This window comes from Siphateles boraxobius, unplaced genomic scaffold (assembly GCF_051911475.1).
Source record: "Siphateles boraxobius isolate OS27281-9 unplaced genomic scaffold, OSU_SipBor_1 32, whole genome shotgun sequence".
NCBI lineage: Eukaryota > Metazoa > Chordata > Actinopteri > Cypriniformes > Leuciscidae > Siphateles > Siphateles boraxobius.
Window position 1 is genome coordinate 5,579,696 of NW_027508942.1, and position 17,805 is coordinate 5,597,500.

At 34.9% G+C, this 17,805-nt stretch overlaps 1 protein-coding gene across 4 annotated transcripts in view; it reads left to right on the forward strand.

The window, feature by feature from the left end:
• parp6a (poly (ADP-ribose) polymerase family, member 6a) overlaps positions 1-17,805 on the forward strand; it is a 54,693-nt gene that overhangs the window by 15,631 nt on the left and 21,257 nt on the right. For 3 of the 4 annotated variants that reach the window (XM_077194661.1, XM_077194662.1, XM_077194663.1), the window contains 10 exons: positions 2,719-2,796; positions 3,457-3,551; positions 9,067-9,127; positions 9,212-9,302; positions 9,384-9,450; positions 11,321-11,470; positions 13,490-13,640; positions 13,889-14,020; positions 16,533-16,628; positions 17,491-17,583. In XM_077194661.1, coding sequence (XP_077050776.1) covers positions 2,719-2,796; positions 3,457-3,551; positions 9,067-9,127; positions 9,212-9,302; positions 9,384-9,450; positions 11,321-11,470; positions 13,490-13,640; positions 13,889-14,020; positions 16,533-16,628; positions 17,491-17,583 — 1,014 coding nt within the window. The remainder of the gene's footprint in view (positions 1-2,718; positions 2,797-3,456; positions 3,552-9,066; positions 9,128-9,211; positions 9,303-9,383; positions 9,451-11,320; positions 11,471-13,489; positions 13,641-13,888; positions 14,021-16,532; positions 16,629-17,490; positions 17,584-17,805) is intronic. The other variant, XR_013189670.1, reaches the window with a different exon arrangement.

Consider the following 17,805-nt stretch of genomic DNA (forward strand, 5'->3'; position numbering starts at 1 on the left):
TGTAGTTCTAACCGAATCCTCGTCCAGCGCGCGATGGGTTGTGGGCAATATTAGTATCGATCTACACTTCGGATTCTGACCGGAAATAGTAGACCATCCGGATCTCTTTGGAACACTAATTTCAACACACTACGATTTGAGACGTACTAATTATATTTTCGAATACTATTTAGGACGGATAGTATGCGAATTGGGACTGGGCCGGCCTGTGGTTGCTCTGCTACAGCTGCAGGTCAATCAACTGTGGAAGCTTGTTTCCGCCACAAAATTAAAAATTTAAAAAGATAATTGCGACTTTTTTATCTCACATCTACAGTTTACATCTACATCGAGAATAAAAGTCAGAATTTTGTGCATATAAAGTCAGATACATCTTTTCTCAGAATTGCATGTTTATATCTCCCAATTGCGACTTTATATCATGCAATTCTGACAAATATCTCCCAATTGCGTGTTATAAAATCATGCAATTAACTCTTCGGGGTCGCCGATCACGCCGGCGTGATCAAGTTACATGACCAGTTTAAGACGTTGAAGCATAAAAACAAAGTCACGTTGAGCGCTGCCGTCCACTTTTGTCGAAAGTGCTGGCTTGAAATTCTATGTTACTTTTTGTTTTGTGTTGATAGACCAAATAAAAACGGAGATATGATAATTTAAACTTTATATAAAAAAATATTGACGCGTTCGTAAAAGAACGCCAGATGGGATGCGACAGGCGTTGCATTTATTCTAATAACTTCGTCGGTTTTTGTCATAAAACAAAACGGAGAAAAATGTGTGAATCTGCTGACTCTGCTCTTCAGGATGCACTTTGAGGGAATGGAGGAGGAGCCAACTCAGCAAACAAGCGAAATTGAAAGGCTGAGGATTTACGGAGTTGACAAAGAGAGACATATATACGTTATATATATGTAAAGAGAGATGTTATTGCTAGTTTTTGCAAGGGTTTGAGTAGATTTTGAGAGTAGTTTAGGAGTAGTGTAGATAGTTTAGGTAGTTTAGGAGTAGATTTAGATAAACTGTTTTGAGTAGTGGCACAGATAAAAAATAAAATTAAATAAAAAACACCTGATATTTTTTGTAAATACTTGTATGTATAGTTTGATTTTGTGTTAATTTTACCTTTTGTATGGTATATTTGCACTATTGAGGAACCCCTCTTACTCAAGGAATGAAAGCCCTGTAATGTAGATATCTGTGTAATTGTACATGAAGTGTTTTGTAGAGTTTCTAAGCAAAAAAGTAAAGAAAAAACGCCTATTGCCACACCTCCTTTTTGTGATATATAGTTTCATTTTATCTCAATTTTACTTTTTTTATTTAGTATTTGCACTATTTGGGAACCCTCATACTCTGGGAATGCAAGGCTTTAAAATAGCTCTCTGAATAATTGTGTGCACAACATTTTTTTTAAAGTGGCTGAGCTAAAAAGAAAGAAAAAAATGGCTACACCCGCTCTTTTTTGTAAATCATATTTTTTTTGTATATAGCTTGATTATATCTGAATTGTGCCTGTATATGTTGACATTTACAACTTGTGTTTACATTTTAAACCTTTTAAAATGCTTCATTGAGCATGTTTGTGTTTTTTGTAGCAGAAAAGCTATAATTTTTCTATTCGGATTTTGTGTTTTTTGTGTGATTTTGGGTCCAGTATGTTGATACAGTACATCAAAGTGAAAAACTAATTGTCTGGTCATATAGGTGATGTTGTGCTGAAAAAAATAATACCAAACATTGGTATGGTAAACATTTGTTTATGTCGCAAAATTAAAAAAAAATAAAAGCACTCAAAAACGGCCAAAATAGCCCAAGACTCCGGAGGGTTAAGATATAAACATGCAATTCTGAGAAAAGATGTGAAAACTGAACGTTTATTTCTCGCACTTGTGAGTTTATAGCTCACAATTCTGACTTTATAACACGGAATTGCGACTTTATATCTTTATATGTAATTAAAAAAAGTGAGATTTGAGAGATAAAAAGTCGCTATTACCTTTTTTATTTTTTATTCTGTGGTGGAAACTAGCTTCCATAATGAACAGATGTCAGATGACCCTGGACTCTTAATTTGAACGTTTGCTAAGCTCCGCCCTTTCGTTTAGCTCCGCCCCCTGGATTACTGTTGCTCATCTAGACAAGCAAACAGAACATCCCATAGGGGTTCATTGGAATTTGCTATTCGATCTGCATTCAAATGTGCTCATGAATTGGGAAAATCTGATTCGATATTATTCTAATTCATATACATGAGCTTATAATGAATTGTGATATTGCAAAGATCTTTATCTGGCGTTTTTCTGTAAACAACCCTAAACTTGTGTTCATAAGTTAAATCCATTTTGTTAATTTCCGTGTATTGATTTGGATGTATAATTGTTTTGAGTTTCTTTCTATCTTATCTATTTAATATTCAAAATCAAAATTTGTTAATGTTTACAAAATATTATAAAAAAATGTTGAAAATCCTTTCTTTGTACCTTTGACAGTTCAATAAAGATTAGAGAGAATTAACAAATCACAGATTCTTGATTTTATTGCATTTTACTACATGTCCTGGAATTGGGGTTGTAAAAATGACAAAAATCAATTATCAAAATGTCTAAAACTTTAACTAAAATTAAAATGAAAATATTAAAATAAAAGCTAATTCAAAATACTATAAAACTATAGAAATAATGCTAAAATCACTGTGTCTGTTTGTGCTTGATCCAGGATATTAAAGGCCAGTGCTGGACGGATGAAGAATCGGATGGAGAGAATGAACCGGAGCAGTTCCTGTACGGTATTCAGGTAAAACACATTTTCCTTACGTCACATTCTGTTTTCTTCTCTTAATGATATATAACAAATGTAATCCTTTATCATAAGGCAGGAAAAGTCTTGTTTTTAGTGGCTTTATCTTTCAAGTAAAAAATAATAAATATTTCCAACTGGGTTTAAATGAGCATCTCAAATAAATGACGACAAATCAGTAGCAAATACACTGCCGTTCAAAAGCTTTCTATTTCAGAGAAATGCTGTTCTTTTGGACTTTCTATTCATCAAAGAATCCTGAAATAAAAATGTACACAACTGTTTTAAACATTAATAATAATCATAAATGTTTCTTGAGCATCAAATCATCATATTATAGTGATTTCTGAAGGATCATGTGACACTGAAGACTGGAGTAATGATGCTGAAAAGTCAGCTTTGATCACAGGAATAAATTACACTTTACTATATATTCACATAGAAAACATCTCTTTTAAATCGCAAAAATATTTCACAATATTGCTGTTTTTTTTGTATTTTTAATCAAATTAATGCAGCATTGGTGAGCAGAAGAGATTATTTTAAAAACATTAAAAATCTAACCGATCCAAAGCTTTTGAACGGCAGTGTGTGTGTCCCTTGTACTGAAGTGAAGGAACGAGCAGTTTCATGTGTAATACCGCTGTGCACCTGTAGGGGAGCTGTGCCGCTGATCTGTACCGTCACCCGCAGCTCGACGCGGATATCGAGGCTGTGAAAGACATTTACACGGATGGCGCTGTGTCCGTCAGGTAAGAAGAACTCACATCGGATTCACATATGAGCATTCACACCTGATTCACATTCATTCTGAGTGTGTTGTAGGGGTGCAACAGATCACAATTGATGTGATTCGCGGATTAACTGTTAAATTTAACCATCATAGAGTGTAAGTTTATCATTACCATAAGTTTGATGTGTTTTGTCTTGCCAATTTACACTTTCAAACTATTTTAAACGCGTAAGAAGAGGCGAAAATCAGGAGTTGCACGTTATCTGTGCGGAAAGCCACACACACACACACACAACAAGTTGTTCAGTACATTGAGTACTGAGCATGCGCGAAGGCTAGGCATGCCGGATAACGCCAGTCTCCGACAAACTTGACAAAAACTGTGGTAATGACAAATGACTTTCTGATCTAGCATGAAATTTGTTTAATAACCTGAGGTTCGTCGTATGCTATGCCCCCAAAGAAGAGAAAAGCACAAACAAAGCACGGAGAAGTGGACCTTGCTCAGCAGGTGATCGCAACAGACATGGCAGCTAAAGAGGCTAATATGGAAGAATTAACCTCTCTGATTCGCAGGATAATGCGAGAGGAGCTCGATGAGGCGATTAATAGACTACAACCGCAGCTTAATGCTGTTAAGGAGCAGGTGCTTGTTTGTGCTACAAAAATTGGTGATATAGAGGCTTCATTGTGTAGCTTCGATAGCCGTATAACCAAACTGGAGGGCGTAAATGAAAGCCTACGTAAAGATAATGATGAACTCAAGGAAAAAACTGAGCGCTTGGAGAGTTACAATCGCAAATATAATGTCCGTGTTATGGGCCTGACCGCTGATGTTGAGAAAGGAAATCCTACAAGTTATATGTCTCAACTGTTAAAAGACTTGTTCAGTGATAAGCTTCAGCTTGAGCCAGGGGTGGAGGTGGCGCATCGTGTTGGATCTAAGAGTAATTCTGGGCAACGGGTAATGATAGTAAGACTGCAGAAGCTGGTGGTGAGAGATGAGATTGTGCGGATTGCGAAAGAAGAAAGGGTACTAGAGTTTCGCGGAATGAAACTTCGCTTCTTTCCAGATATCTCGACGGAGATGGCTAAAATACGAGCGAGTTTTCGGGACGTGAGGAAGAAGCTATGGAGTGCGGGAGTTAAGCATGGCATAATTCACCCTGCCACCTTGATTCTGACTTTCAAAGGAGATACGAAAAAGTTTTCCAACCATCTAGCTGCAGAGACATATCTAAAGACGGTCATAGAACCTGAGTTGGACAAACAAGACAAGGAAGAGGCTTGATAAGAGGTAGCAGGAAGAATTTTGTGAGACTGTTGAATGGAACATCTAATAATAACTAATGATGATAAGTTTGTTTATGTATTCGTTACCGCTGAGTAATGGGAAAATAATTTATGTTTATGTCTGGAGATGGCGTGGCTGCTAATTGGTTTTGCTCATAAGTGGGGTTTGCATAAGTGTGGGTGTGTGTGTGTGTGTATGTTTCTATGTTGTTTTGGTTGTTTGTATGTTTCTATGTGGGTTTGTCTGTATGCTTTTCTGTTAGATATTATTTATTGTTTTTGTACAGCTCTACTATTGACAGATGTTTAATCAGATACAACGATTGTGGTAAAAGATAGATTAAATATTAAAGGGTTACGCATAGCACATTTAAATGTCTGTAGTCTGAGAAATAAGATTTAGGATATTTCAGAAACTCTAATAAATAATAATTTGCATATTCTGGCAATATCAGAAACTCATTTGGATATAAATATAGACAATTCACTATTGCATATAGATAGGTACAATCTGTATAGATATGATAGAAATGCATATGGTGGTGGGGTTGCAATTTACATTCAAAATCAAATACCTGCAAAAATTAGAGCTGATTTTGGTTGTGTGGGTGTAGAAGCTTTGTGGTTACAAGTTCAGTTACCACATCTTCGGCCTGTTCTAATTGGTGTTTGTTATCGACCACCGAATGTACCCATAGTTTATTTAGATAAGATTTGTACTATGTTAGACAGAGTTTGTGATACAAAATATGAAATATATTTTTTAGGAGATTTGAATATTGATTGGCATTTGAGAAACTGTTCGTTAAAAAATAAGTTGCTTTCATTAACAGAGATTTGTAATTTATCACAAGTTGTTAAAAAATCAACTAGAGTTTCTTATAGATCTGATGGCACAAAAATAGCTACGTGTATTGATTTAATTTTCACAAATGCCGCAGATTTATGTTCAAAAGCAATTTCTATGCCGGTAGGCTTTAGTGATCATAATTTAGTTTCAATTAATAGGAAAACCAAGGTTCCCAAATCAGGGCAGAAAATTATTGTTAAAAGGATATTTAAATTTTTTAATGAAAATGAATATTGTGAAGAAGTCAGAAATGTTGATTGGTCAAAGATATTACTTGAGGATGATCCTAATAGAGCCTTAGAGGCTTTTACTAGCTCAATAATGCCAATCATGGATAAATATGCACCATTGAGACGAATAACTGTAAGAACCATTGCTGCTCCTTGGGTAGATCTAGAACTGAAGGAGCACATAAAGCTGAGAAATGAATTAAAGGCTGAAGCAATCGCATCAGGTAATAGTGTCCTGTGGAATAAGTATAGGAAATTAAGAAATTTTGTTACTAAATTAAACAGAACAAAAAAAAGAAATTATTATGAAAATAAGATTAAAGAGGCAAAATCTGATAGTAATAAAATATGGAGTATGCTTAATACAATAATGGGGAGAAAAGCTACAATGGTGCCATCTTTTATTGAAGTTGAAGGATCCTTTTTGACTAAACCCAGTGATATTGCAAATCATTTAAGTTCTTATTTCAAGAATAAAGTTTCAACTTTAAGACAAGGTATGAATCTGAAACAAAAAAGTTATTTAAATAATAGAACAATATGTAATAAAATAATGGGAAATAAAACATGCAAATTTGACTTTGAAAGAGTAAGTACTACTACTGTTGAGAATTTATTAAAAGTAATTAAAGAGAAACCATCAGGTGCTGATAACCTTGATGCAAAATTATTAAAAATAGTAGCTGATGTAATTGCTAGGCCTATAAGTTATATAATAAATCTAAGTTTAGAGAAAGGCATTTGTCCTACTAGTTGGAAAGTTGCTAAAATTATGCCACTTATAAAGAATAAGAAGGAACCACTGTCGGGAAAAAATAGTAGACCGATTAGTATTTTATCTATTCTGAGTAAGATTACAGAAAGAATTGTTTATGAACAAATAAGTATGTATTTTAGCATAAATGATTTAAATTCTGTTTATCAGCATGCATACAGGAAGGAACATTCTACAACAACAGCTTTGGCTCAGATAACTGAGGATTGGATAAAAGATATTGAAAATAAAAAAATTGTTGGAACAGTATTGTTAGATCTGAGTGCAGCTTTTGATGTACTTGATCATGAAATTTTGTTGGAAAAGTTAATCTGTTATGGTTTTGAAACATCTGCTATTGAATGGATTAAAAGTTATCTTGCCAATAGGGAGTTTATTGTAACATTTAATGGGAGTAATTCTGATATACAGACTCTCGATTGTGGTGTGCCACAAGGGAGTTGCCTTGGGCCGCTTTTGTTTTCTATCTTTACGAATGATCTGCCTTTTGTTTTAGAGAATTCCACCATGGCTCTATATGCAGATGATTCTACAATTTACACGTCCGCGCAAACCCTTGTTGAACTTAACAAAGTTTTACAAGTTGAACTGAAAATAATTGAAAATTGGATTAGGGACAATAATATGGTGATTAATGCAGAGAAAAGTAAATGTATGGTGCTGGGATCCAAGTATTTGTTAAAAGATCCGCTTGTGTTGAGTCTGACTGTGGGGGGTATTGTGATAGAACAGGTTACGGAGGCAAAGCTACTCGGTGTGAGTGTTGATAACTTGTTAAATTGGAATAGTCATATAAATCAAATATTATTGAAAATGGGCAGGAGTCTGGCAGTTGTTAAGCTTTGTAGAAAATTTATTCCAAATCGAGTGATGAAAATATTAGTAGAATCCTTAGTTCTATCACATTTGGATTATTGTTCAATTATTTGGTCAAGTACAACTGAAATGAACTTAAGAAAATTGCAAGTTGCTCAAAATAAAGCAGCTCGGGTAGTTTTAAATTGCCCTTTTAGGACTAGTGTTAGAGACTTGAATACTAGGTTAGTTTGGTTAAGTGTAAAAAGTAGGATTAATTATTGTATTGTTAATTTTGATAGAAAAATTATTGTTACAAAAATGCCAGAAGTATTATACAGCAGACTGTCTTTTTTTAGTGCTGTGCATCAATATTCCACTCGTCAGTCAACAGAGAGTCGCTTTTTGTTACCTTCGTGTCGAACTAACCTTATACAAAGGACGGTGCTGTATAGAGCAATGGTGGCATGGAATTCTCTTCCGCAGTTTTTGATTTTGGGAATGAATGCTATGAATTTTCGTAAAAGATTAAGACTTTATTTATTTACATTTGAATAATTGTTATTATTTATATGTGGTACTTTATTTAATTATTAACCCTATAGTAGTATTGCTGTAACTGTGTACTGTGATAATCTATATTGTAGAGCTGTCGTTTTGTTGTTTTATTGTTTTTTCTTTTAGTACGTTGTTGTATGGTTATGTAAGAATGTGTACACTCCATTTGTCTATATAATGTACGGTTTTATGTTATACGAATATTTTTTTGTTGTTGAAGTCTATAGACCCCAGGAAGAATAGCTACTGCTTTTGCAGTAGCTAATGGGGATCTTAATAAACTAAACTAAACTAAACACACACACACACACACACACACACACACACACACACACCCGAAGTGTGAGAGAGAGAGAGAGAGAGAGAGAGAGAGAGAGAGATTGTGCTCAAACACTGAATTGATTCCTCTTTTGCGTTTTCTTGCCCTTGAACGGACACAAACAAACAAAATTATATCCAAATGCCCGTCTCTGCGAGTATTTCTCGGTTATGTCACGAGTAAACAGTTGAGAAAGAAACCGGAATGTTTGTCAGTTTATTCGGTCTTAAAGTGACGGCAGCCTAATATTCCTGCTGTTGTGTGTCATTAATGTTAATAAAACAACAAAATACAGCTTTAACAAAGATTAACCTATATTTAATTTCTACAGTGAACAAATAGTGTTATTTTATAGGCTTAATTATTCATTTCTGTACCTGAATACAACTGTTAGACTTTGTAACTTTGTTATTTAGTGTTCATCTCTGCTTGTAATTTGTGTATTTGTTCTCATTTTACTACTTACGGTTTACTTTTCTCTAATAACATTTGAACTTTATCGGCTAGTAATTGTTGCTGTGGTTTCGAAGAACTTCAAGTGAGCTTTTTAAGTAGTAAATGAAAATCAAAGTTACATACCCCCCCCCCCCCCATATACATATATATATATTTAATTTTTTTTGCTAATTCAAAATCGTCGCTCAAAAACCGTAAATGATCCGAACCGTGAGTTTTGTGATCTGTTGCACCACTAGTGTGTTACTCTTCCCACAGGGAGTACGGCACGATCGATGATGTGGACATCGACCTGCAAATCAACATCAGCTTCTTGGATGTGAGAACACACACTTCCCACACAACCTACTCAACTTTATAAACAGATCTTGTGATGGGAATAAAATGATGTGCGTGTTTGTAGGAGGAGGTGGCGACCGCGTGGAAGGTGATCCGAACGGAGCCCATCGTCTTACGCCTTCGTTTCTCCCTTTCACAGTACCTGGATGGGCCAGGTAAGACACGCACATGCGCTTCTGTGCATGTGTGTTTGAGACGGTACTTACATTACAGACATGTTCACTTTACTCCCGCAGAACCGTCTGTGGAGGTGTTTCAGCCGTCTAATAAAGAAGGATTCAGTTTGGGCCTTCAACTAAAGAAGTAAGTATGACTACGTTTGCATATGCACCAATAATATGATTATTTCCAATAATCAGAATAAGTTGTTACTCCCTTTACATGCAATTTACATTATTCTGACTAATCTTGAAGAATTAGTATTATTTTTACCACCATTATTCACCTACCGCAATGCACAGCACAAATGATGCTCACAGATTTATTTGCCACTAAAATTTCTCTATTTCCATGTCCTTAAAGGGTTAGTTCACCCAAAAATGAAAATTATGTGATTAATGACTCACCCTCATGTCGTTCCAAGCCCGTAAGACCTCCGTTCATCTTCGGAACACAGTTTAAGATATTTTAGATTTAGTCCGAGAGCTTTTTGTCCCTCCATTGAAAGTCTATGTACGGTATACTGTCCTTGTCCAGAAAGGCAATAAAGACATCATCAAAGTAGTCCACGTGACCTCAGTGGGTTAGTTAGAATGTTTTGAAGCATCGAAAATACATTTTGTTCCAAAAATAACAAAAACGACGACTTTATTCAGCATTGTATTCTCTTCCGGTTCTGTTGTCAATCCGCGTTCATGAGTCCGCTGATGTAAGACGAGCTGACGTGTGTCTGGTGCGCCCGAGCTTCGTTTACAGTCTGAGGGAGACGCACGCTCTAAACAAAACAATCTTTGCAAACATGTCGAAGGATTTCAACACAGGGGAAGACTTGCATTTTTTTTTAACCAGACATATTTATTTGAACCCGAATACACGGGCGCACCAGATAACACGTCAGCAGCGTCACTGGCCTCGTCGACGCCAATTGACAACAGAACCGGAAGAGAATACAATGCTGAATAAAGTCATCGTTTTTGTTATTTTTGGAACAAAATGTATTTTCGATGCTTCAAAAAATTATAACTAACCCACTGAGGTCACATGGACTACTTTGATGATGTCTTTATTGCCTTTCTGGACAAGGACAGTATACCGTACATAGATTTTCAATGGAGGGACAAAAAGCTCTCGGACTAAATCTAAAATATCTTAAACTGTGTTCTGAAGATGAACGGAGGTCTTACGGGCTTGGAACGACATGAGGGTGAGTCATTAATGACATAATTTTCATTTTTGGGTGAACTAACCCTTTAAGCATCACTAGTCTATACTGCATTATATTAATGTTGTGCAACGTTGCCAAGATGAGCTCAGTTTCTTCATCACCCCAAAAATGCACATGCACACTTTGTTTATCGTGGAATAGATGCGAATAAAGTGTTTACATGCCTGTTTATTGCGATTAAAATCAGCATACACCATGTTTAACTATGTTTATGGTTGCTATGATTATGAGCTTAATTGCATCAATTTGATTGAAGTATTATGTTTACATGAGGTACAATTTTGCCCCCCAAATTTTTGTAATCGCGTTATAAGGATGCAATGTAAACGTAGTAGGGCTGTGAAACAATTTATTTAAACACAAACACAAAGTTTGTGTTTAAATAATATATATGTGTGTACTGTGTATAATTATTTTGTATATATAAATACACACACATGCATGTATATATTTAAGAAAAATGTGTTATTTATATATCAAATATTTGCATTTATATATAATATAAATATATATATACAGTATATACATGCAAATATTTCTTATATATTTTATATACATGCATGTGTGTGTATTTATATATACAAAATAATTATGCACAGTACACACATATATATTATGTAAACACAAACTTTTATTTTGGATGCAATTAATCAGCCCTAAAACGTAGTCCTTTACATCTACGATTATGCATTTAGCAGAGGCGTTTATACAAAGAGAAGTGTTCTGACTGATATAGCAGAAGCTGTAATGTTTTGAAATGAAGCCTGAAGCTTTTTCTCACGTTTCCAGGATCCTCAGCACGTTCACGTCTCAGCAGTGGAAGCATCTCAGTAATGAGTTCCTCAAAGCCCAGCAGGAGAAGCGGCACAGCTGGTTCAAAGCCGGAGGAACCATCAAGAAATTTCGTGCAGGATTGAGTATCTTCTCCCCGATACCCAAGTATGTCCTCAACGTTTGATGTGAAAACTCATGTCATATACGCTAACAATCTGAAACAACAGATCATGGTTGATGCTACTGAAATAGGGCTCCACAGTGACCGGCTATATATATATATATATATATTATTTATGTAACAATCTAAAACTCCGTTCATGAATAAAGTTTTGCCGCAAATCTAATTTTACAAACTTGAAATGGTCACTTTTGTTTATTTCAATGCTCAGCGAAACACTGTACAGTAACCTACTCGCATATAAAATATATCAATGTTGCGTTCACGTCATGTTGAGATTCCCATAACACAATCCTTGGATTCAGAAATTATTAGTTTTTATTAGTCATTGCTTAGTATATGTAATCTGGATTATGTAATCAGATTCTAATAATTATATAGGCTACTTGTAATTATATTGCATTTTAAAATACTAATCAGACTACATTTAAATTTTTATTGATTACTTAAAATTCACAAAATGGCAGTAAATTATATTGTTTCTCACCATTTTTTTTTTTTTGACCTGTAATTACACCAATCAGAGGCCACAACGCATAACAAATTAAATATTTAATTAATTTGTGCTTTATTTTGTTTTATTTTATTTTAAAAAGTTAAAATTTTATGGTTTAATTATTACCTTTTCATCGATTTACGAACCACCAGCAGTTTCTTCAAACCCTTCAATGCACTTAATTTTGTTGATAACAAATTTTAACATAATTGTTTTTTCTCTATGTATTTTTATATCACTACAATACATAATTATCTGTGATAAACAAGTTAAGGGTAAAAGTAATAAAGTAATCAAAATTATATTGCCTAAATATGTAATAGATTTCGTTACTAACTGCAGCTTTTCGCCATGTAATTTGGAAAATGGATAAATGTGTGTTCGTTGCTGATGACCCGGTCCGTGTATGTTGCGTTCATTCGGTTTTTTTTAATATTTAATATTGAAAGTAGAAAAATAGTATTCATCAGTGTACAAAAGTATTCAGCTTGATTTTTCGTTTTTCGTTCTAAGGTAGAACAAAATTATAAACAGCTTGAATATTCTATTTCTACACGTGGGCGGGAATGAAACTAGTATAAGACCCTTATGCATCGTCTGGTGTAGTTTAAAGCCATTTGAAGCTGCACTGAAACTGTCATTTGGACCTTGGACCGTTTGGTACCGAATGAAGTCCATTATATGGAGAAAAATCCTAGAATGTTTTCATCAAAAACCTTCATTTCTTTTCGACTCAAGAAAGAAAGACATGGGCATCTTGGATGACATGGGGGTGAGTAAATTATCAGCAAAAGTTTTTAAAAAGTGAACTAATCCTTTAATCGAACATTTCATAATATGTTTTTTTTTTTTTTTTTTTTCTGTCATTAATGCATTGTTTGTATAATTGTATGTTTTAACATGTTTCTATTCTTGTGAAGCGCTTTGAGATGCTACTTTTAAAGGCGCTATAGAAAATAACGTTTATTATTATATTATTATTATTATAAATGACGGCTGTCATAGTCTATATGGTCGCCCTTGCCCAGTAACTTTTTAATAAATTAAGATATAAATCAATATAATTAGTAGTAAATTGAATATTTTAAACACTATTACATAAAGGAAAGAATAATTCATTGACTGGGGTATATAATAATAGGCGTATTATCGTTCACGCATGCATCTGACAACCAGAGAGCAACAGATATACTAAAATACATAGGCTACTCTTCTGAGTTTTATGCTGTAGACCTCGTGTGTTATTAAAACGAAAATAAACTGTTTTCTTGTTTTTCTACTTTCAATATTAAATCAGAAAACGAAAGCACACGGACCGATGACAATAAAACACATCATTACTTCATACGCTCTCTATGCTCTTGAAATGAACACTCCAGGTATCACTGGCTAATTATTAGCATTACAAACAGAATCATGCGTTTGACTAGTCAGAAATCATAATTCCAAGCTGACGTGAGCGCAGCATGAACTCATCCGCTGGCTGTGGCCTCCATCTTGGCTCCAGGTCTCCCAGTTTCCCCCTGATCCAGGACACAGTGTTGAAAGGCAAACTGAGCGTGCCGGAGCTCAGAGTCACCCGGCTCATGAACCGCTCCATCTCCTGTACCATGAAGAACCCCAAGGGCGAGTTGTTCAGCTATCCTCCGAACAGCCAGGTCAGCATCCCGTCTTCCCGACTGCACGCTTTCCTTTCGAATCACTCTCTTTCCCGCTTCTCCATACCCGTGACCCCTCAGTGGCTCATTAGGGACTCCACGTGAGAGATAAAACATGGCTGCAGATTCCTCTCGTAGGATCAATCTCCCATCACAATCCCTAGCCTCTTTGCCCTTCGAAACCCCCCTCGCCTAACACGGCTGGCTGGCACCTTTCCCATAATGCTTTGTCTCCGTTAACCCATCAGACTGTGGCTGTCCCGGCGGGCAGGGCCCCTGCGCAGATTACCACCCGCCAGCTGATTGAGTTGTTTTTCTCATCCCAGGCGGGCGGACACTGCAAGAACATCCCAACGCTGGAGTACGGCTTCCTCGTGCAGGTACTCGTCACACACACCAGCCGGCACGCATGACTTCATCGTTTCCCATCATGCTCAGTGTACATCCAAACATTACATTCATGCATGTCGAGTGCAGCTTCATAGTGAACGTCCTGTAAATCTCATAAAAGATCATATGCATGATGATCCTGATGACTAAAGCACCTACAGAAAATCACAGCTTTATTTTGAAATTTAAAAACAGAAAGAAATTCATTAAAAATCTACAGAGCCCTGACAAAAAAAAAAAATATATATATATATATATATATATATATATAAAATATATCGTGGCCACGAATTTAGAATTTGTACCCTTGACTTAATAATTTGTTCCCTCATTTAAGAAAGTTCCCTCATTTGATTGAACTAAAACAAGGAAATTAATTATTATATAGTGCGCAAGATTTAGTAAAACGAGGAAACAAATTATTATATCATTTGCACAATTTAGTAAAACAAGGGAATGAATTATTATATCATGTGCACGATTTATTTAAATGAGGGAACGAATTATTACATTGTGCACACAATTTAGTAAAAAATCTACTTAAAAAATCTACAATTTACTAAATCGTGCGCACGTGGGAACTAATAATTATATCATGCGCATGATTTAGTAAAAAAAAGGGAACGAATTATCATATCTGTGTATTAATTAGTAAAACGAGGGAACAAATTATTATATAGTGAAAACTATTTCATAAAACGAGGGAACGAATTTTTATATCGTGAAAACTTTCATAAAACGAGGGAACAAATTATTATATAATGCGCACAATTTGGTGAAACGAGGGAACGAATTATTATATCGTGAAAACTATTTCATGAAACGAGGGATCGAATTTTTATATCGTGAAAACTTTCATAAAACGAGGGAACAAATTATTATATAATGCGCACAATTTGGTGAAATGAGTGAACGAATTATTATATCGTGAAAACTCTTTCATAAAACGAGGGATCGAATTTTTATATCGTGAAAACTTTCATAAAACGAGGGAACAAATTATTATATAATGCGCACAATTTGGTGAAACGAGGGAACGAATTATTATATCGTGAAAACTATTTCATGAAACGAGGGAACAAATTATTATATCGTGAAAACTCTTTAATAAAACGAGGGAATAAATTGATATATCGTGCGCACGATTTAGTAAAACGAGGGAACGAATTATATCTTGCAAACTATTTAGTAAAACGAGGGAATGAATTATATCGTACAAACTTTAATAAAAAGAGGCAATGAATTATTAAATCGTGCGCTCGATTTAGTAAAACGAGGGAACAAATGCTCTTAAAGAGATTAAAATGAAAATTCTCTCATCATTTAATCGTCCTCATGCCATCAACGATGTACATGACTTTCTTTCTTCAGATAAACACAAACAAAGATTTTTAGGAAAATAATTCATCATCATGATTCATATTTGGGTGAACTATCCCTTTAAATCTCTTTACGCTACAAGATATTTAGTTCATAATGGTGGAGTGATGTGCAACTGTAATGTTGTTAATGAACTTGGGACTACTGTATTTCTTGCCGTTCTGTTAATACAGCAATAGGGTTCAAGAGCTCATGCTATAGAGTGAAGAATAGTAACGGCTAAAGCATGTTTCAGTAGCATTCACAATATAGCATTATATAACAGGAACCGTATTGCTTAAATAACAGCACAGCTAAATTTAGATCACATTCATTGAAATGTGACTGTGTGAAACGTGAGGCTCACAGGAGCAGCTGCTTCACAACATTGCTGTTTGGGGTCGGTAGGGTTTTATTTTTAATAAAAGAAATACTTTTATTCATCACGGATGCATCACATTGATCAAAAGTGACAGTATCACAAAAATATGAACTGTTTTCAACATTGATAACTATCATAAATGTTTCTTGAGCATCAAATCATCATATTATAGTGATTTCTGAAGGATCCATGTGACACTGAAGACTGGAGTAATGATGCTGAAAATTCACAGGAATAAATTGCACTTTACTATATATTCACATAGAGAACAGTTATTTTAAGCTGTAATAATATATCACAATTTTTACTGTATTTTTGATTATATTAACGCAGCTTTGGTGAGCAGAAGACATTTCTTAACAAATCTTACAGACTCCAAACTGTTGAACGGTACTGTGTGTTTTATGTATTTTAGCACAACTGTGTTAGCACAATCGTTTCCCATCATGCTCGGTGTACATCGAAACATTACATTCATCATTTACATACATTCAGGAACACTGGATTGACCAATCAGCATCTAAAATTGGAATGATAATTAACAATAAATAAGCTTTTTTGGATTTACACATCAAACAATTCAACAATGCATGGTCCAAATGCAGTTTCCAGTTTGTTTTTCTCGCTCATTATCGCAGTCATCAAGTCATATTACACAACACACTCCCGATGTGCTCCATTATCCTCTTGGATCTTCCTGTGACGGTGGATCACATCAGCTCAGCGCTTCTTCTGACTGTCTCCTTTCTCTTCTCTGTAAGATAATGAAATACTCTGAGCAGCGGATCCCCACTCTGAACGAATACTGTGTGGTTTGTGACGAGCAGCACGTCTTTCAGAACGGATCCATGCTGAAGGTGAATCTAACCGCAAAAAAAGATTTTACTCTTGTTTTCCAGTACATTTCAGAGTAAACAAAAATGCTTCCAAAGGATTCATTTATTGAACAATGTTTCGACCCGAAGGATTTAGTCAGGCAAAAAAACTAGTACACAGCAAGGTACAATTTATATCAACATGATCCGTCAAACCTGATCTGATTATACGACTCATTAACCCAATCATCCAATAGACGGAGAGAAAAAATATACAAAATAGCCAGCCATATATGAAAATAAAATAAACAGAAAAATACAAAATAGTAACCAACATAACAGAAAATAGCTGACACAAAAAAGCAGAGAATCAACTACAAAAAAAAATCACCAATGTATACAGAAAATAATTGACACAACTCAAATCCCAAACCTTTTTTTGTATAGATTGATGCATTATTTTCTGTATAGATTTCAATTATTTTCCAATAATTTTAATAGATTTCAATTATTTTCTGTATATATTGGTGACAATTATTTTTTTTAATTGTCTATTTTTTTTTATTTGGTGTTCGTTCTCAATGTTCTGATGTCAAGATTTACGACGGTTCAAGTTGGAAATTTAATTTTCAGGTCTATGCTCAAAAAGTGAATAAATGGATTATAAATACAGCGTTAATATAATTTGGTACAATAACTCCCCCTAAAAATGCAAAATATTAAATAAAAAACATTATCGAACTAAAATATAGTACATTAATTTGATTGATTGAAATAAAAAAAAAATTCTGTCATTTTTGACCACCACGTGAAGTGCACCAGAAATGAAGATGCATTTACTTGAGAAGCAAAATGTAGTCTTTTTATGCAGTGTGGCTCATGATTGGTTGTTTTTCCCCGCCAGCCCGCGGTGTGCACGCGAGAGCTGTGTGTGTTCTCGTTCTACACACTGGGTGTGATGTCTGGAGCGGCGGAGGAGGTTGCCACTGGCGCTGAGGTGCATGCTGGTCTCATTTATGTGTTTCATGCTGAGGTTTCTCTTAATGATGTTTGATAGTGGTGCAACGGATCACAAAACTCACGGTTCGGCTCATTTACGTTTTTTGAGCCACGGATCGGATCATTTTTCAGATCAGCAAAAAAAAAAATATATATATATATATATATAGGGGAGAGCCGGGACAGTTGAAACACTTTTCTTTTGTGATCAACAACTCAC